This window comes from Pelodiscus sinensis, chromosome 6 (assembly GCF_049634645.1).
Source record: "Pelodiscus sinensis isolate JC-2024 chromosome 6, ASM4963464v1, whole genome shotgun sequence".
Taxonomy (NCBI): domain Eukaryota; kingdom Metazoa; phylum Chordata; order Testudines; family Trionychidae; genus Pelodiscus; species Pelodiscus sinensis.
Window position 1 is genome coordinate 94,139,983 of NC_134716.1, and position 22,033 is coordinate 94,162,015.

The 22,033-nt window shown below is 41.7% G+C and overlaps 1 protein-coding gene across 7 annotated transcripts in view; it reads left to right on the forward strand.

Annotated features, from left to right (window-relative positions):
* The window catches only part of PDE4D (phosphodiesterase 4D), a 1,060,501-nt gene that overhangs the window by 554,874 nt on the left and 483,594 nt on the right, over window positions 1-22,033 (forward strand). The window contains exon 1 of one of the 7 annotated variants that reach the window (XM_075932871.1): window positions 15,873-17,267. The exons of the other annotated variants lie outside the window; for them this stretch is intronic. Coding sequence (XP_075788986.1) covers window positions 17,221-17,267 — 47 coding nt within the window. The 5' untranslated portion in view covers window positions 15,873-17,220. Of the gene's footprint in view, window positions 1-15,872; window positions 17,268-22,033 lie in introns of those variants that run through there. 7 annotated transcript variants of the gene reach the window in all.

Consider the following 22,033-nt stretch of genomic DNA (forward strand, 5'->3'; position numbering starts at 1 on the left):
TGCCCTTTGCAGAGACGCGTGGTTAAAGGGACACTCCTGAACACCCGTTGCTCTGCTCCTGCAGCTGCCTTTGCTGTCCCTTGAGGAATTTTGCAAGGCATTGCAGTGCTGCTTTGGAGTGCTCAGCTTCCTGGGACACCCCAGCAGCTTTTTTCTTTTGAGGTTTTTCTGCTTGCAGACCCTTATTTTTGGCATGGAGCCAGAGCTGCCCCTGGGCAGGCGATGGCCCCACACCACCATACTGCAGCTGTTGCTGCATCTTCGTGAGACAATCATGAGGCTCCTTCCCGAGCTGGACCCAGACCAGAGGGACGAGGGGTTCCCCCGTCCGGCAGCCACACTGCCCTTGCCTCCGAACTTTTTCGTGGACAGGCGTGTTTGGAGGTTTGACACCAGCTCTGACTGGTGGGACCGGCTCGTGATGGAGATCTGGGATGACCAAGACTGGCTACGGAACTTCCGCATGAGAGAGACCACTTTCCAGGAGCTGTGTACCTGGCTCTCCCCTGCTCTGCAACGGCAAGACACCCACCTGCGGCCCGCCATCCCCCTGGAAAAGAGGGTCACCATTGCCCTCTGGAAGCTGGCAACCCCCGACAGCTACCGCTCCGTGGGACACCAATTTGGCGTGGGGAGATCTACTGTCGGGGCCGTCTTGATGGAGGTAAGTCACTGTCTGGGGACAGTCACAGTTTGGGGTGGGGGAAGGGAGACTGTCAGGAAGGGCCAAGTGGAGTGGGAGTGGGAGGGAGCTCCTCCACTCACCCTGAATTGGGGGGGGGGGGGTTCTGAGGAGGGGATTCCCGGGCTGTTTGTTTGAGAGGGAAGGTGGGCGGTGGGTTCTCCTCCTAAGACATAAGGCACCCCTTCTAACACTTTGTTGTCTGTCTCGTTCTGCAGGTGGTGAGGGCCATCAATTCGGAGCTGCTCAACAGGCTCATCTGTCTACCGGATCTGGACAGCGTCATGGCCGGCTTTGCTGCCCTCGGCTTCCCCAATTGCGGAGGAGCGCTCGATGGGACACACATTGCCATCCGTGCACTGCCCCATCGAGCAGCCCAATTCATCAATCGAAAGGGCTACTTTTCTATGGTCCTCCAGGCCCTGGTCGACCATCGTGGACAGTTTTCGGACATTTGTGTTGGGTGGTCAGGGCGGGCACACGATGCCCGCATCTTCAGAAACTCGTACCTGTACCGGAGGCTTCAGGCAGGAACATTTTTCCCCCATCGCCAGTTTGCGGTTGGGGATGTGCACATGCCGGTGTGCATAGTGGCTGATGCCGCCTATCCCCTGATGCCGTGGCTGATGAAGCCCTACACCGGCCAGCTGGATGCGAGCAAGGAGCAGTTTAATGCTCGCCTTAACCGGGCTCGCAACCAGGTCGAATGTGCGTTTGGCCGTTTAAAGGGCAGATTCCGGTGCTTGCTCACATGCCTCGACATGGAGGAGACCAACATCCCCGAGGTGGTGGCCGCGTGTTGCGTCCTCCATAACCTCGTGGAGAGGAAAGGGGAGGCCTTCCTACCAGGGTGGGGGAGAGCTGCTGATGCCCAGGAGAGGCTCTTTGCCCAGCCCCGGACAGCTGCCATCCGCCAGGCTCACCGGTCTGCAGTTGGCATCCGGGAGGCCCTCCGGGAGCAAGTGGAGGCCACTGAGTGCACTGAGGGGCTTCTGCCTGGGGACTGGGCCCTGGCCCCCAATAGAAGCTTCCCTCCACAACCCATCTCCTGACCCAGTTTGGACACATCACTTACACCAGGGTGTGTTTCAAAATAAAATATTCTCTTTACTTATTTATAATTTTGTACATATTATCAAACAATGTGGCAAAATGACAAAAAAAAATTTCATTTTTGTTGTTGCCAAACTATATACAATAAACAAACAGTTCCTTTAACCCTTTGTTTGTGCTTAATAAGTGGGGTGATGGGGGTGATTGAAACCTGGAGGGGGGAAGGGGACTGGAAACCTGGAGGGGGGAAGGGGACTGGAAACCTGGAGGCGGGAAGGGGATCAGGTTGAACGGGGCTTGGCAGATTTCCCTTTCCTGGCTGGGCCTCGTGTTTGGGGTGCTCCCCGGCTACGAGATCGGGTGATGCACCTGTCGGTTGGCTGGCTGCTGGGGGGCTCTTGGGACGTGGAAGCCTGGGGGAGAGGAGGGCCAGGGGGAGAGAGGGGCTGGGGAGCTGGGGGGGCTGGGGGAGAGGGAGGTCCAAGGGGGGAAAGGGCTGCTGTTGTGGAAGGGGGGTTTGGTGGGGTGGGGTCATGGGGTGCTGGAGGAGCAGGACCAGGCACAGCAGCAGGCAAGCCGCTGACCTCCTTCAGGGTGGCGTACAGCACCGTGCGCTGCAGGACCAGCTCATTCATGAGCCGATCACGCCACCGCTCCTCTGCCTCCGCCCTCTGTAGCAGGATGGCGTTCTGCTCCTGCACAGCCTCGACGTGCTGTCGGAGGATGTCGGCGTAGACACGCCTGTGTCTGCGGCTCCCATGTCTCCGAGGTGGAGATGGAGATGGAGGTGGGGCTGGGGTGCTGCGGCCCTCTTCCACGGCTGGTCCAGCTGTGGAGGAAAAGAAGAAGACACAATCAGTCCTATAAACTGGACTCTGTAGCACTTACAATACTAACAGGATGGTTTATTAGGGGATGAGCTTTCCAGGGCCAGACCCACTTCCTCAGATCAGAGTAACACGGCTACATTTCTATCACAATCAGTCATGTGTGCAACAGCTGTCCAAAAGGGCATGCCCTCTCCCTTGAGACAGGGGAAGCAGACATTCTGAAGGTCACACTGTGTGTGTGTGTGTGTGTGTGTGTGTGTGTGTGTGTGTGTGTGTGTGTGTGAGACCTGGGCATCAGCCTGAGCATGACAGGTTTCCCTTGTGCATCACCCACTGTGCACACACCCACCTACCTCCCCCCCCCCCCCCCGGGTGTGACAAACTCACTGTACTCACCTGCTGCTTCCTCTCCCGCGCCAGATGACGCCTGGGAGGCCTCAGAGGTCTGGGTGACTGGCTCCAGGGTGAGGGTCGCCGTCTCCTCGGTGTCCTCCTCCTCTGGGCCCATGTCCCCGTCTCCAGATTGCTGTAGCTCCCGCTCTGGAGCGTCCACCACCGGGTCTGCCAGTCCGGACTGCACGAACCTCCGTGGTGTGCGTGCTTCTGCACTGCCACCCAGGATCTGGTCCAGCTCTGGGTAGTAGGGGCAGTAGTGGGGGGCTGCCCCAGACTGGGAGCTCTCCTCCCTGGCTTTGGCGTAGCCCTGCCGCAGCTCCTTCACTTTGGCTTTTGAGGGCCTGTAAGGCCTCCTCCTCTCCCCACAGCTCCAGCAGGCTCTTTATCTCTGCGACGGACCAGGATGGTGCCCGGCGCTTGGAGCCCTTGGCTGGGTCCCCAGAAGGCTCGGAGGAAGGGCCAGGACACTCTTGGGGCTGTGATATGCTGCAGCAAGGTCGCCGTGTGCTCTGGCTCCTTGTCTGCAACAAGTGGCTGTGAGGTTGCGCCTGTCCCTTTAAGGAATGGCTGCAGCCAGGAACCACAGACGTGCAACCCACGGCCCAGATTGTCCACCAGGGCTTGTTCCTGGAGGCCAATAATTTCGAAAGAAAGGGCTCCCCCCGTCCAGACTCACGTTCTTTCGACGGATCTCCCTCGAAAAAAGCGTTCTTCCTCGTGAAACGAGGTTTACCGCCGTCGAAAGAAAAGCCGCGTTCTTTCGATTTAATTTCAAAAGAACGCGGCTTGAGTCTGGACGCAGGGGAAGTTCTTTCGAAAAAAGGGTACTTTTTTCGAAAGAACCCCTGAGTGTGGACACGGCCATAGTTACTATAAGATAAGTAACTGTTCCTTTTTCTGTTTTAGTTATCAATAAAAGTATGAAGTCCAGTGGCACCTTAAAGATTAACAGTTTTATTATGGCATAAGCTTTTCTGAGTTACAACTCACTTCATGAGGTGCAGGAAGTAAAAGAAAAACATATAGTAGGCATTCAGAAATGGAAGTGTTATATCAGAGCTAATTCAACGGGGGTGGATGGGGATTAACTTTTCAAATGTAGAAGTGAAACAAAAGATACTTAGTTATTTTCATTTTTTGACTATATTTTCAAGAAAAATTTATCTTGATCCAATTACTGCACCACAGTTAAGCAGAGGAAGGGCTGTCTGGGCTTACCAGAGAAGAACAGCTCTGTCTTATGGTGGAAGTTAAGGGGGTAGGGGCAAGGAATGAGGTTAGAGATGGCTGCAAAGAGGTGGACAGCAGCAGGTTGCAGAACTGACTCACCTCTTCAGGAATGTGAGGTAAGAAAGATACATGCACCAGGCAGGGGAAGCTTCTTTGCTACACATAGCAAGCAAAGGCAGCAGCCACTCTCCCTCCCCAGTGAAGGTGAACATCAGTTTGGGTTAGGACTTGCTGTGGGCATCATGCAACTGTTTCTTTTGAATGGGGGAGGTTAGGAAGGAATTTTTCCTGCAACACCAGATTGGCTTCAGTGGGATGAGGTTATTTTGCTGTCAGTCAGTGGCCGGGGTAGCGAGTAGTCTGTGAGCCCTAATACACCCGAGTCTTTGACTGCTAGGACGAAGGTCCCTTCACAGTGGGCAGCCAGGGAGGCTGACGAGTGCCCCAAGGTGGTGCCGAGAGAGCTAGTTACACCCGAGTCTTTGACTACTAGGACAAAAGTCCCTTCACAGCGGGCAGCCAGGGAGGCTGATGGGTGCCCTGAGAGTCTGCTCCGTGGAGGCGACACGACTCAACACTTAGCTCTTACTGCATTTACCCCTGACTGGCTATGATTCTTTTAATTGTCTGGTTCTGTTACAGCAACAGAAGGAGTCAGGTTAAAGCTTAAACAGTTACAAGTTTATTAGAGAAACTTATGATCATGCGGTTACAATGGCTATTGCTCTACTTCTTAACTGCTAGCAAATACAGGTCTTAAGTGGTTACAAAAGAAGGAGGGAAAACAAAACACACCAAACTAATGGTACCAAAATGACAACTTAGCCTTATAGAGCTCTAATGCTATACGTGCACAATGACAAAAAAAAAGGACACATACAGGTACAATTTTTACCCCCTTCTGCATCTCTCGATTCCAGCGTGTCAGGCCAGGATTGGTCACTCAATTCCTCGGAAAGACGAATACGAGGCTGGGCGTCCCCATATGGACCTCGGGAGTCAATCACCTAGCCCGACCAGCAGGCAGCTGATGGATTGATACTCAAAGTGAGTGCGCTGCTGGGCCCATCTTTATACCCGTGGGGTCACATATTCTCTTTCTCATCTAAGGTGCCAAATTGTGCTGGTTCATCTTTGTGATGCCAGTTCTTACAAGGGAGTTGTGAACATAATTTACACTTGTAAAAAAGAGATAACTAAATTGGGAGTACTGGACATTCTTTACTCAGTGGGAGTTTCCTCTCCCGGGACAGCTGTGTGATAGTATCAATATCGGCTAGCCAAGGGCAGTTTCTGCAGCCTCTTGGTCAACGACTGGCTTGATGGCCCTCTTATCTATGTTTACAGTTGTCCAGGGTCATGATGAGCCAACATATCCGGGCCTTCTGTCAAGGCATCAAAGACTATGTTGATTTTATTGCTCTCTGTGCCCTGTGTGCTCTGAGGCATCTTAGGGGGCCAAGCAAGATGGATGTGGCAGGGGGTTCCTGTCTGGCTACACTTGCCTTCCCCAAAGCAAGAGTCAAGGAGAACCTTTTTGGATATGAAGAAAGGTGGTAGGCCATAAATCACAACTTATTTCATAAGGTTGTATGGATTTTCAGTGCATAGGGTAGGCATCCAGGAACCAGATAAACAGCCTGATAAAGGACTTAAAAGGAGGTACTGGGAAAAGGAACAAAAAAGGGGGAGGGAGTTTGGAGACTCCTCTCATTAGTACAGCAGGGTGCCAACACCTCTCCCCCCACCACACACACTTCTCATTGCCCGCCTTAGCCCTGTAAGGGTGGTGAATGGTAAGTTCAAAACATGGATTGGCTAAGGGACCTGGATGGAAATCAACAGAGGCTGGTGGAGCTCTGGATAATGGTTTAAAGTAACATGGATTGATCTGCACTGTACCTTTTATCTGCCAGATAGTCCCACGCATCTGCACAATAAAGTTGTGGCCTGATTAAGACCCATATCAAGTGTTTCCTGACCTTTTGGTGTACCCAGATAATGAGATTAATTTACTTAGCTCTTATTGGACCATAAATGATTATATAAATCATATAGTCTGAAAATTCTTATCATCTGAGTCTTCAGCAAATTTATTTGATTTTTTTTTTAGGAAACCATTTTTATTTCTCATTGGTCACAAAGGTTTGTTTACAAGCTCTAGGGGAAAATATGAATTTTATGTGGAATTCTGTGTAAATATTTAATGTTTTATTAGTCAACCTGGTTGTATTAAAACATAGGGAACAGCTTTTTATAAACAAACATGAACATCTTGATTTCAGATCTAGTAGATGAATGGTCTCAGGCTGGTAAATGATCACTGAACACAGGAAACAGAAACAACCTGAAACTATTGCTATTTCCAGTTGTACCTGTCATTCTCCAAGCCTTTAAAGTACATATAATTATTGACCACTTTAGCAAAATTCAGTCTAGCAGTGAAAGAATGGGGGAGAAAGCAACAATCATACCAGGTGAGGTTGATTAATATACATTTCTGTTTGCAGAATATAGGGATCATACCTTTCTGAAAACTATGAATTTGAGGAATGTATAAAATATAAAGCACATTAAGCTATTATTCCAACTTCTTCTATCTCTATACCTATACTACATTACAAATGTTGGGGAGGAAGGGAGCAGGGGAAATTGTATTGTGTCTCACTAATGACTGGAGAACATGGGATAACTGCTTGTCCATGGTATATTCCCCCATCATTATAACTGTTAGAGTTATATTAATAACATATCTATTACTAAGATTGTGAAATTGTTTCACAATTGTGAGAGCTGTCATATCCCTACTTCTTATCAGTATATGGTTAGCAGTTTTCATACTCCTGTTGATGAATGAAAACAAATCCTTAAATAATTGGTTTCCTTTTCTACATTGTTTGAAAGAGCTCTGCGACCATAACAAATTAAGTGTGCGAGATGAAGATGCTGTCTGCATTCTAGTATGGATGTCTATCTGATTTTTGAAAATGAGAAGCAACTCTTTTAGTTAACTGTACATTTTTTTTGTTCTTCCATTGTGTTCATTCATATTGGCAAGATTGCATAAGTCCAGTTATTTCAGTTTTCTCTGGGATTGAAGTAAAATATTCCTAGTTTCATTTGCAAAGAGAAAAAAAAATTGAAAACTGATGGAAAGATTTTCTCCAAACTGTAACCAGACAGTGGAATTAGGAGGAATGAAAACAGGACTGAATGTTAGGGGATCTCTTCTGCTATTGGCTGTGTGGCACTGGGCAAGTGTCATCACCTTCTTACCTCAGGTTCCTCCTCTGTAAACTGGGTATAATTTAATTACCTGACAAGGTATTGTGAGGACACTAGTTAATGTTTGAACATATACAGTGCTGTGCAAGAGCTTATTTTCTCAAAATATTTTAGGTTTTATGACTCAGACATGTTAATAGAATGTGATTTCATTTGATTACAGCAAGAGTGCTTAATTGAATAGTAATGGTAATCTAAAATATTCCCTACTATTCATTGTAAGCTATAACACTTCCGTAAATTGATGTGCGTTATGTGAAATATGCCAGTCAGGAATCAATCATTAATAAGTTGAAGATCATATGTTTTTGTTCTCAGGCTGCTCCAACAGATTCCTCCAAGAAGGAGTGGCACTTGTGCTTTCAACCAATCTCCAATGGGTTTTGTAGGGTTGGTGCATGATAATGAAGAATTCATCGATGTCCAGTTAACTACCATACATAAGCATCTTACCATCATTACAATCCATGGTTCTGCTAACACTACGCCCAACAGTGTAGCTGAAGGCATTTATCCAGGGGTGCCATTTCAGATTTTGTGGGTATGCGGGAAAAGCTGATCTGTGCATGCAGTTATGGGATAGAAGAGAGAATGTGAAAGCATGGGGGGCGGACTGAAGACAGAGGCTTCAGCAATGTTACTGATCATGCTCAGTACAAACCAAGTACCAAATGGGGAGAGGAGGAAACAACCCCATCCCCACATCTCCACACACATCATCTTTATCCAGAAGCTATCGAGGTACTGGAAAACACTACATTTTTGGCAGACAATTTAGCAGTTATCTGACAGGAGCACTGTATTTAATTTTGATATAAAAAAGAAAGTTAAGTAAATATTAGATGCTCTCAGTTCTAACACTAAGGGTATGTCTACACTACCCCGCTAGTTCGAACTAGTGGGGTAATGTAGGCATACCACACTTGCAAATGAAGCCCAGGATTTGAATTTCCCGGGCTTCATTTGCATAAGCCGGGCGCCGCCATTTTTAAATCCCGGCTGGTTCGAACCCCGTGCCGCGCGGCTACACGCGGCACGAACTAGGTAGTTCGGACTAGGCTTCCATTCACTCCTCGTGGAATGAGGAGTAACGGTAGTTCGAACTAGGAAGCCTAGTATCTGCCCCCCTTGCTGTACCCACTAGACCCCATTCCCCTTCCAGGAGTTGAGAGAGTGCCCAGGAATCCTGATGGACTGTCTCTCTCCTTCTCCACAGAGTTAGTAACAAAGTAAGAATATACATTAAAATGTTAAGGCTAACTAGTGTCCCTTACGTGACTTGCCACAAGATGTCAGAATATGTTAGGGTATGTCTACACTACCCTCCTAATTCGATCTAGGAGGGTAATGTAGGCATACTGCACTTGCAAATGAAGCTCAGGATTTGAATTTCCCGGGCTTCATTTGCATAAGCCGGGCGCCGCCATTTTTAAAAGCCAGCTAGTGCGAACCCCGTGCCGCGCGGCTACACGCGGCACGGACTAGATAGTTCGGATTAGGCTTCCTAATCCGAACTATCTAGTCCGTGCCGCGTGTAGCCGTGCGGCACGGGGTTCGCACTAGCCGGCTTTTAAAAATGGTGGCGCCGGCTTTATGCTAATGAAGCCCAGGAAATTCAAATCCCGGGCTTCATTAGCAAGTTCGGTATGCATACATTACCCCCCTAGTTCGAACTAGGGGGGTAGTGTAGACATACCCTAATAGATTAGTAAGACATGATTTCCCTTTACTGAAACCATGTTGACTTTTGTCCAGCAAATTATGTTCTTCTACGTGCCTGACAATTTTATTCTTTACTATTGTTTCGACTAATTTGCCCAGTACTGAAGTTAGACTTCAGTCTGTAATTGCCAGGATCGCCTCTAGAGCCCTTTTTAAATATTGGTGTCACGTTAGCTACCTTCCAGTCATTAGGTACGGAAGCCGATTTAAAGGATAGGTTACAAATCACAGATAATAGTTCAGCAATTTCCCATTTGAGTCCTTTTAGAACCCTTGGATGAATGCCATCTGATGCGGATGATTTGTTACCATTAAGTTTTTCTGTTTGTTCCAAAACCTCCTCTAATGACACTTCTATTCAGGACAGCTACTCAGATTCATCACCCACAAAGGATGGTGCAGATTTGGGAATCTCCCCAACATCCTCAGCCGTGAAGACTGAAGCAAAGAAATCATTTAGTTTCTCCACAATGGCTTTATCATCCTTGATTGCTCCTTTTATATCTCGATTGTCTAGGGGACCCATAGGTTTTTTAGCAGGCTTCCTGCTTCTAATGTACTTAAAAACATTTTGTTATTTCTTTTTGAGTTTTTGGCTAGCTGTTCCTCAATCTTTTTTGGCTTTTCTTATTAAATTTTTACACTTGATTTGAAAGTGTTCATGTTCGTTTCCATTTATCTCACTAGGATTGGACTTCTACTTCTTGAAAGATACCTTTTTATCCTTCACTGCTTCTTTTACATGGTGGTTAAGCCATGATAACTCTTTTTTACGTCTCTTACAATGTTTTTTAATTTGGGGTATACACGTTGGGCCTCTATTATTGTGTCTTTAAAAAGTTTCCATTCAGCTTGCAGCTTGGCTCTAGTCACTGTGCCTTTTAATTTCTCTTTAACTAACCTCCTCATTTTTGTGTAACTCCCCTTTTTGAAATTAAATGCCAGAGTGCTGGACTGCTGAGGTGTTCTTCCCACCACAGGAATGTTAAATGTTATTATATTATGGTCACTATTCCCAAGCGGTCCTGTAACGGTTATCTCCTGGACCTGATCCTGCACTCTACTCAGGACTAAATCAAGAATTGCCTCTCCCCTTGTGGGTTCCTGTACCAGCTGCTCCAAGCAGCACTCATTTAAGCCATTGAGAAATTTTATCTCTGCTTCTCTTCCTGAGGTGACATATACCTAGTCAATATGGGAATAATTACAATCCCCCATTATTATAGAGTTGTTTATTTTGGTAGCCTCTCTAATCTCCCTCAGCATTTCAATGTCAGTATCACTGTCCTCGTCAGGTAGTCAATAATATATCCCTACTGCTAAATTCTTATTATTAGAGCATGGAATTACTATCCATAGCGATTCTATTGAACATGTTGATTCATTTAATATTTTTATTTCATTTGATTCTATATTATCTTTCACATACAGTGCCACTCCGCCACCCACACGACCTTCTCTATCCTTCTGATATATTTTATATTCTGGTATGATTGCGTCCCACAGATTTTCCTCATTCCACCAGGTTTCAGTGATGCCTATTATGTCAATCTCCTCCTTTAATACGAGGTACTCTAGTTCACCCATCTTATTAATCAGACTCCTAGTATTTATGTAGAAGCACTTGAAAAATTTGCCACTGTTTATTTGTCTGCCCTTCCCTGATGTCTGCCCTTCCCTGATGTATCGGATTTCTTTATATGCGGTTGTTTGTCTGCTCTGGTCTATGGTTTGTCCTCTCTCCTCCTCCCTTTCTGACTACAGCTTAGAGAATCTCTATCAATGGATTCTCCTTTAAGAGAAGTTTCCATCCGATTTATGTGCTTCTCCACACCAATCAGCTTTCCCCCAAGTATGAAATTCAGGGGGTTCAAACTCAGGAAGGGGAGTAGTGCCCCTTTTTGGACCCCCCATAAATGGTGCCCTTGAATTTATCCCAGAAATTATAGTTAGTCCGTAATGTGAAAAGAGATGTTGTCGTCTTCTTGAGTGACTTCACTGCTTATGTGGAGAGCCTGATGATACCAAGGCAAATTTGGTATTAGGCAAAGAAACAGGCAGTAACTATGAATTTGAAACTGCCATTTACATGGTAATGACTGATTTGCTCTTCTGTCATACACAGATTCACAAGCAGACCTCAAAATAACCAAATGGTTCACTGTGAGTGGCATTGATCATGGTTAATAACCATTTGCAGTCAAAAGACCTGTATATATGAGTTCACAAAAATGCTGAATTTGACACTGACCATCATCATCTGCTGACTTCAAAGGCAGATATTTATGGGGACCCAATTTAGTTCAATTCAGTTAACTGTTCTTATTGGACAGCTTCCTGCTCTAAACTGCTTAGGACCTTTGAAGTATTCCAGACTGAAGTCTCGCTGTCTCTGTAATCTGATGAGAAATGGTAATGTTTTAATCATCACTGCTGCCAGCTCAGTGCTAGGACCTCAGCCCTTCAACCTCATCCATGGGCCAGGTGCTAGCAGCAATAGTAGCTGAAAACTAAAATTGTAGCCTTATTTGTTTTTAAAGACATGCTCATCAAGAGCAAAAGCAAAGGCTAAGAGGGTTTGGCACTGGAATGCCATCAAGGCATTGTGTAAGAAAGATAAGGAATCCTGGTGGTCAACTCAGGCTGCCATTTTGGAACAAGCTGCAGTCAAGCACAATCTCCTCATATTCTGTTTCCAGAGGAAGTGGCCCCATCTTGTTCAATAATGGACAGGAATGGCAGGATCAGCCAGAGTCTTCAGGGTCAGTTGTATTTGATAGGAAGATCAAAGATTACTCTGTAAATTGCTCGCAGTCCCTCTTCTGTTGGAAGAGAGCAAGACATTTCTGGTACAGCCTCCTTTTAACCAAGAAAAGATTTAGATTTCAGTCCATAAGCTGAAGTCTGGGAAGTCACTAGAGGTCTGTAACATGAGTAATGAATTGTTAAAGAAAAGCAAGAGTATTGTATGATGGCTGCATCAAGTACTAGATGATCTGTTGCACTAATGTCATCCACAATGACTGGAAGTAAGATAGTGTTCTACCTCTATTTGAAAAGGGCAATAAGGGCGAATGTATCAAGTATTAGGGGTATTAAGCTATTGTCAGCTGCAGGGAAAGTCTTTGCTTTTATGTCAGTGATTTGAATCAATTATGCATTTCTTGTTTTTTTTTGTTTGGTTGATTTTTTTTGTTGTGTTTTTGTTTTTGTTTTTTGGAGGAAAGAGTTGACCTGGCTTAGGTACTAATTCCAGGAGAGGGTTCATGGCTGAGAACTGTGAGTGGACATAGACATCTCCCTCTGGCCTGGCATTCAGGAGTCTTAGTCCAGATCAATAAGACCTATTTGCCTAACAGTCTGGGCCTTATCCCTTCCATCCGAATTTAATTCCTGACAAACTTAAATTGCTTTCTGCACAGTGTCTGGATTCTGCTAATCTCTTTCTTTGTATGACTACCTAACTCTCCCTACACAATGAACAGGGAGAGTCGGCACCTAAACTGAAGCTGTGAATTCCAGTAGGCAACAGAGGAGTTAATGTTCAAAAACACCTAAGTCCCTTTGATTAATCTATTCCTATTATTGTCAAAGTCTACTGGTAATTCAGTTGTGAAAGGCTTTGTATCTCATTACTAAACCTTGGCTTTCTGGTAACACAGCATTTCTATTTGCTGATATATTTTGCTGACTAGTGTGCAGCCCCATAGAATATTACATACATACTGTAACTAACAGCATTTCAAATTATTATTATTTTTTTACATTTACAATGAAAATGAAAGGATTTATTTAGCAAGCTCAAATTCACTAAAATAGGGAAATAATAAGTTAAGATTTACTTCTCATAGGCAAACTAAGAAAATATAGCCTAAATAAGACTGGTTATCAATGGTTCACAGTCAAGCTGGAAGGATACATTGACTAGAGTCCCAAAAGGATCTATCTTGCATCCAGTTGCATTCAATATTTTTATAAATTATTTCAAATGTCACAGAGGATACTATGAAGTTTGTAGATGATACCGAGTTGTGGAGAGCTTTGGAGGATAGGGCAAGAATTCAAAATGATCTTGCCAAATCTGGAGAAATGGTTTGAAGTAAATAGGATGATATTCAATGAAGACAAATGCAAATTAAGAAGGAATAGTCAGTTGCACAAATACAAAATGGGCAATGACTGCCTAAGAAGGAGTACGGCAGAAAAGCATCTAAAGGTTATTGTGGATCACAATATGAAACTAAATATGAATCTTCAGTTTCATACTGTTGGAAAAAAGCATAATTTGGGGATATATTAGGATAAATGTTGCAAGCAACACATGAGAAATAATTCTTCCACTCTACTCATCACTGATGAGACCTCAACTGCAGTACTGTGTTCAGTTTTGGAAACTACAAAGATGTTTACAAAGTAGAGACACTCCAGAGGAGAGCAACAAGAATTATTAAAGTTCCAAATAGAACATACAAGCTACAATGAAAGACTGAAAAATTGGGTTTGTCTAGTTTGGAGAAGAGAAACTGAGGGGAGACATAAGAGTATTCAAGTACTTACAAAGATTGTTATAAAAAGGAAGGTGAGAAATTGTTCTAATCCATTGAGGACAGGACAAAAAGTAATGGGTTGTGACTATAACAAGGTGGATTTAGGTTAGACAATAGTAAAAACTTCCTAACTGTGAGTCTAGTTAAAGAGCTGGAACAAATTAACTAGGGAGATTGTGGAATTTCCATTACTGGAAATTTTTAGGAATATGTTAGACAAATGCTGTCAGGGGTGCTTTAGATAATATTTAGTCCTGCCTCGTTCATTTGACTGAACTAGGTGACCTATTGAGCCCCTTCTAGGCCTATATTTCTATTATTCTATTTCCGGGTTTGGAAATAGGAGGGTTAGCCTTTATTTTGCAGATTCTAGACAGTTCTATATTAATTTGGTGTAGTTTTAGTCTCAATTATTTGTATGATTTTTATTACAGGTTAGTATAATAATTTTATAGATTCTTCCCTAGCAGCCTGACAGTACATATGACAAAACCTCTACTGCCAGAGTCCTGGAGGCAGAGTCAAAACAGATGGGAGGTAGGAACGTCCTCTGGCCACTGTCAACACAAATATAGTTGCAGGAGGCAGGAGGAAAGAGAGGGAAAGAGATCACACCTTTATAGATTTTAGGGATTTTGTAATCTGTAAGGGTCAGTGCATTTTTTAAAATGGACATTTAAATGCCAGGGGCCTCTGCTCCTCTCATAAAGAGAGGGGAATTCTTATGGTGGAATGGGAAGTGATGGGGCTCTTAGAGGGGGGAATGGATGAATGATTTAGGGAAATGTTAGACACATCTGTACAAACAAACAAAATAAAAACAGAGCGAGAAAGAGAGCAGCTGACAAATTTTATATCCTTAATATGTTGCTTGTATGTTGACAGTCTTCTCTGTTTAATTTTTTAATCTCTTCAGGGGCAGGTACTGTGTCTCCCTCTCTCTCTTTTTGTACAGCACCTAGTACAATGAAACCTTTAAGTGATTCAAAAATGCAAATAATGGAGATCTGTGGAGCATCCATAGTGTGTTATACAATTTTCAGATAAATAAGGTATGCTCTTGATCTGAAGAGCTTACCAGCATGCAGACAAAGAGTAGGGAATTGGAGAGACTAAAGGCAATCTTGCTGAATAATTAAATAAATTCTACATCTACATAATTTCACATTATTTGTTATATTATATGTTAATGTATTTTGGAGTAAGTCCCAAAAGGGAATATAGGGACCATATTTTTACATATTTTATAACAATAGGAGAGCATGGTTTTATCAATCAATTAAAAAGTTGATTTGAATTATTTATGATCATTAAATGTTTTTTGTGGTGACTTGCTACTGCTAAGTAATAAGATTTATTGTTCTCAATCTTAACCTCCCCTCTCAAATTCTGGTAGCTGCATTCTGTTGAAGATTGCCAGAGCTCTTAAATTCTGAGATACATTGTATCTTGTGCCACACGTCTTTAAAATACAATAATTAAAACAGATACATGAATATTATGTCGTCTATATAAAACTAGTACTGAATTTAAACAAATACTACTCCACTGCTAATACATTAATAGACTCAAATAGTTTTACTATTTTATTCTTGTTCCAAAATGGCATCAACAGAGCCTGGGCTAATTTGGGGTATTGTAGAATGGAGCTCTGACAGCAGGAGAACAATCTTAAGGAAATACAAGACATAAAAATGCAGTGCAATGCCTTATCACAGCACTCCCTAGTCTGACTACTCCCTAATCAAACAAGCAGTTTTATGGCATATGTTGATTCCTTTGAAGGTGTAGCTGGTTTTCATAGTATAGGATTTCCTGTCCAAAAGGGAAAGTGGTCATTTAAAGTTTAAGAGTCATAGGGCAGTATAAACCATGTGTGGTTTTTTTTAATGAATAAAAAGACTATGGTTTAGGAACATGAAAATGTAAGTGGAAAAAAGTCTGTAGTTTTTTAGACATCAAATAAAAACACTGTACACTATTTTGTGCTAGGTGAATGTTCTCATTATTTAACATGTTTAGTTGTTGTTACATTTCTATCACTATTTTGTTTTATTGTACTCACTAAGAGAAATAGGATGTTTTGAAGAAGGGTTTTCTTTTTCTTTTTGTTTTGTTTCCCTGCTGCTTTCCCAGAAACACCCCTCTACTCCATTCTCTCTGTCTGCTGAAAAAGCACATGAGGATATGCTGTGTCAGGAGAACCCACCTAAAGGGCCCCCTTGACGCTAGCACATCCTCTGTCAGGCAGCATTCACTGCAGCCTGGAGCGGATTCTGCTGCAGAGTAATAGTGCCACAGAGTCTGCAAGTGTCCTGAGCTGCTACTGAACAGGAGAGCAAAGACAGAGTATGAAAGAATACAAGGATTACAGAGGGTACGTTGGCAATTCTCGTCAGGAGAAAGCAATCAACAGCCTGCTGTCTGCCCTGTTTTAATACATATATATATATATATATATATATATATATGACCTGTTTAGCTTGAGCCTAAGAATCTTCCCAAGGATGTTGTCAGAGCCTCAGGAGTAATAACTACTGTTCGCTAAATTGGAGGGGAGAGGAAAGCAGGGGAAGAATTCTTAGATAACATAGGACTGAAAGCTTTGCTTTTTTGTAGCAAAATCTCAATGCATGCACATGTTTTTCATATGAAGTATAACATCAAATTAGAACTACGTTATGCAGTGAAAGAATCAATAGCTTCGTCATTTTACTTGCAAGGAGCAGACAGCCTTATGGGGTTAGACATCACAATGAATTTGATTATGACAAAACCTTATATTCATGATAATATCTTATTGTAGTCCTGTCCTATGGAGCAGAAAAAGCACACTTCCTTCCTTCTTTCTTAGATGAAGAACTAAACCCTGATAATCAAAATTCAGAGAAGTTTGCTTTGGATGTACAGTATATGGGTTTTTAATCACCAGTCTTTATCCAGAGCTTGAAGAAAGAAAAACTCCATTAAAGTGATCACTGATGAATATGTGTCTAAGAAAGAAGAAAAAGCAATATTCATTTCTAAAAGACACTATGGCAAAGGAATCTGAAATCATTCATTTTCCTCTAAACACTGATTTAGCATGGATGACAAGAAACTATCGTTTGACTTACCTTTTCCAACTGTCCAAAATGCTTCATATGAAGATGCTTTAATTTACACTAAAAGCACTTGGATTGTATCAAGGGGAACATTTGTCTTCATTTAGGATACGCAGTTACCATATACCATATACTTTCATGGTTTTTTTTAATTAACCAATGTGACATAAATGGATGGGAATGTACCTAGAAAATCCCATAGAAAGTCTTTTCTCAGATCTTGGATATTCTTATTTTTGTGGAATACAATAATTTTTGCAATAACCCTTGGTGTTAACTACTCATGCAGTTGTTTTGGAATACATCTATGAATACCATCACAGAAAAAGCTATCAGATAAGGAAAATACTAATGCTGGAAGATCTGTGAACATGATGCATGTGAATAATTTCCCCTTTAGGAGGCATTCATGGATTTGGTGAGTAATCGATACACACTACAAATTGTTAAACTTAGAATGCTTGTTTGCAAAATACTGTGACAACTACCAGATGCTGACTTTTCCAGTTTTAGTGGCAAGTGAGGATTAATTAGGATATTGTAGAATGAAAATCTTAGAGATGATAGTGGTGATGTAATACAAGATTAGTGTCCTGTGACATCACAAACATAGAAAACCCAAATTGTGGAATGGAGAGAATAGTATAGCTTTAAAAATACAATCAATAAGAACCTTTTGAGAAATAGAACTATTTCTATCTATGAGATCAATGAAAGACTGCCATTTGTTCCATAACATTATTTCAAAGAAACACTACAAACTTGTTTTCCCCATATACTATTGACTTGACTAGCCTCTAATTTTTCTTTTGAGAGTTCTGTTGACCGAAAAACAAGGATAAATTATTCTCTCCCCAATAATTCAGTAATCGTTTTTTAAAAAAATGTGTGCTAGGATTTTAAATCTGGCTGTTTGGAAAACAGTTCCACTGAACTAAAATCACTTCAGCATCATTAAAACATCTGTTTCCTCTTAAACCCAAACACATCTGTAGTTCTTGCTCAGGGACTAACCTTTGTCTACAACTTGTCTTATAATGTATTAAGGTTAACTTTATGATTATTTTCCAGTCGATTGGCATCGTGTTGTGCTACTCATATTGGAATTTATGATCCAATGCTTTAACTGCTGAACTTCAGGGCAAAGCCTGGTTTTATGTAAGGCCTTGTCTTTATTATATTTTTGGGTTTATTTCAGTTCTTTTAAAGGTACTAAAAGCAAGCATATTATGAAAGCTCAGTGTGCACAGCTTACATTTAGTCAAAAAATTGCCTTTGCTATAAATATGTGTTTGGATACCTAACTCATTTGAGGAAGAATTTTCCCTGGCCAATACCTTTACAGAAATGCAAATCATTATTTTTGTCAGTGTATTTAAAAAATATAATATAAATGTAGCAACAATATAGCCCAACCACAAACCTCTAATGGGAGTCATTTGTCAGAGGTTTCCGGCTTTTGAGCTCAGAACCAATCAGAACCTTGGTATATCTTTAGAGCCTCTATCAGACCAGAGGTGATATGAATTTACTACATTTTAATAATAGTAAATATTAATGCAGAGTTAATACAGATTAATTCCTTTACCTATCTTACTCTTCTATCACAATCCTCTGCCACTTTCCCATAACACAAATCTTAGGATAAGTGAAATCCCTATAATATCTCCAGGTAGTCCACTTTAAACAGCATCATCTGGGAAAACAAATAATAAACGTAAGGTTTTAATTAACCTCATTCCTCTCCTTTTTGTAGCTTACTTTGCAAAGTGCACAGTGGCCCATACCTAACAGGAAAGCTCTGATATTTCTAGTGTTTTCTAAGAATTTGGCCTACTTTTTTTAATAACTAGGAGAGATTATTCTGAAACCTATTTGGCGCTTATAAGTTTATTCTGTGTCTCAGTGCTTTGCAACCAAGACATTTGAATTCTTTTTGAGGGAGTTTGATCATGCCAATATTTGTTTTTTTTCTGCTTTAGTAGACAGTTGCCTGCCTTGCCTGTTCACACCCTCTCAGTCTCCTTGGTATCTGCATCAAAATGTGAATACATTCTGTAGCAGCAGGGTGGGATTGTTTGCAGGTGGTGCTGCACAAATCTATGTAGGCTTTCACATGAATTTCATTTAATATATTATCTGAATGCAAATTATACCATGCAAGCATTCATGGCTTTCAAAATCCCAGATCTTACTTTGGAATTAAAATGTTTCAGCTCAGTGTTGTTCTACTGCCCATTCTGAGAACCAGGCAAATTTGCTTATTCATGCTACGTTAGATCTGTAAAGAGCATTTATGAATGCTAGACTTTGGAGTTACTATTATTTTTCTTTTGTAATTCTGCAAAAGCAGTTTCACAAAATCATTGTGTTGGATGCCAGACATACCAAAGCTTTCCATAGTACATTTGAGTTGATACAGAAAGCATATTCCCTCTATATTTTTTCCTTCTGCTGCTTTGACACATCCATTGGTAAGATGAAAATGAATCTAAATAAAGAGGGTTTTTTATATGATCCAGTTAGTATTGTGCATGGTTAACAGCTATACTAGTTGATACTTCTAGCTATTTTTCCATAATATTGAACAATATATTTAAGATATTTTGTGACAAGCAGCAGATAGTACATATTTAAATTTGAAATACCATGTTTTAAATATAGACATCCATATTCACATTCAGTATTGATAAACATATATACCTTAGTGACATTTTTAATCTAATTATATTCTCTACCTTCATAGGGCATTTCATTTCTTTTTCTCTCTTCTACTCTGTCTCTAACAGAGAATGGAAAATAAGTGGCTGTTAGTCCAGGGCTAGTAAATAAAACCTTTTGAATCTTAAATTAATTAGGGTTATTTGAGTCTTTCTCCACTGACACTCCCTGGCTTTTAACTTCTGTGTGCAGGTGGAGGAGCCAAGATGCTTGTTAACTTGTGTGTGTTAGGTGAGTGTGTGGTCTTAAGGGAAGGGTTGCCAAAAGATCTCTTGCTAGAGCTACTTACCCATTCTAAGTGCTGGGTTTGATATTGAACTCTCAACCTTTCATCCAACAGAATAAATGCCATTAATTAAATCCTGCTGCTAATGTTATTTATAATGGCTTCCATTTAATACATTATTTTGGAAAATGATTTAAATAGTATCATAAACAGCAGATGAGTTGTAGTCAGGGAGAGCAAGATTCTAAAGAGTCTTCTCAGTGAGGATGTATAACTTAAATTCATTGTGTTAAAAGACAGGAAGCCAATAGAAGGGTTCAAAGAAAGTATCTAAGTGATGTGTTTGGAGTGGATGTGCAGAGGATGATTTTAGTAGCAGCTGTTTTGGATAGACTGGAATGGGAAGAGGTGAAATGTGGTGAAGCCAGGAGTGAAGGATTATAATAGCTAAGATGACTGATGTTTTAGGAGAGGATAAAATTAGCCCTGAGCATACTGAGAAAATTGAGAGTTGGGGTGATATTAGATGAGTAATAGAAGCCTGTTACATTCACAATATCACACCAACATTTAAGCACAGCATGTTTGTGCCCATGAAAAACATGTTTGTTATTGGAAAAAACTTTAACAAAAAATGATCCTGCAGCACCTTAGACACTAACAAAAATGTTGATTGTATCATGAGCTCTTGTGGGCACAACCCACTTCTTTGCTTTGTTTTGTTTTTCAGTTAGACTAACACAGCTACCCTCTGAGACTTTTAAACATGTTTATTATTGCTCCTCAGATTTGAAACTGTTAGACATGTTTGTGAATGGATTGTATTACCTAGCTTTATTTTTCAATACACTTTTTTCTGAATTTTTGATGCCAAAGCAAATAACGATAAGCGTGGTATCTAATTTTGGTTTCCCTCACTGGGTATATCTTTTCCTATTTTTATCATAGTAAAATTAGGAGAACTTACAAACTATGATTTTTGAGTCCAGGTATTTGTGTCTTCAAAATTGTAAAGATGTAAAATTAAATATTAGCACATATTTTAGGATAATGTAATCTACATTGTTATTCTTTTTTGTTTCCTTTCTACTAAGATACTGACATAAAATTAAATTCAAATTATATACCAAAACAGTGAGCAAAAAAATGGAGCAAAAATAATCTGTTGCCTTTTAATCTAGTCAAATTATTTCATTTGATCATTATTGTGCTATGTATTCCATCTGATGCAAAATAATGTGAAGGCTGCATGGTTACTCTTTTGCTTTAGATAAATTTGATGGTCAAACTACCTTGTTGAAAAGCACATAAGTAAATTATTGTATGATTACAAATTTAAATAAGTCTCGTTGATTTCTTGTTCCCAGAATCTTCTTGAATAATATTATCCACATTTGTAAGTTTTAATGATAGAACCGAATACTTCTCCCCAATTATTAACAGGGCTCGACAAACTATGTAATCTACTCGCTTGTGGCGAGTAGATTACAACTCGGAAGAGCCAAGTTCGGGCGATCTGCACATGCGCAGAATGATCTGTGCATGCGCAGACCGCTGGACAGAGTGGGTGGCGAGCGGGGCTCGCCGCAGCTCGGCGAGTCCTGATTATTAATATATTAGCTATTTCTCATTGTGACAATTTTCCATTTTGTGGAGCTGGAGTTATATTTCACCTTGGTAGAAATCTCAAAATAAATATTCTGACCTTACTAGACAAGGCAGAAAACAGAATAATTTTTTAAACATTGAGCTTGATCACATCAGGGGCTGAGCAACCTCAGCTCACTTAGGGTATGCCTACACACCAGCATTATTTCAGAATAATGGAAGTTTATTCTGAAATAACTTTGAGAGCGTCTGCATAGCAAGTCCCTTATTTTGAAATAATTTCAAAATGAGGGGTGGCTTATTCCAGAGTCTGTAAACCTCATTTGCGAGGAATAATGCCTATTCCAAAATAGCTATTTCAGAACAGTGTGTGTGCAGACAGAGAAGCTGGAGTTATTTCAAAATAAGGAGCCTCCAGAAACTCTCACAGGTGCCCTACTGGCCTCTTTGTCCACACTCATCACAACTCTGTAGCTTCCCTTCCCCTGAAGCCCTTAAACCTGCAGGCAGAAGGGAAAGGGCTCGTGGTGCACTGCAGGCCCTGGCAGCCCCAAGCCACCCAGCAGCTGCCACTGCTTCACATTGGACCAAATTGAGCAACTCTGTTGCTTCCACTGAGCCCTCCACAG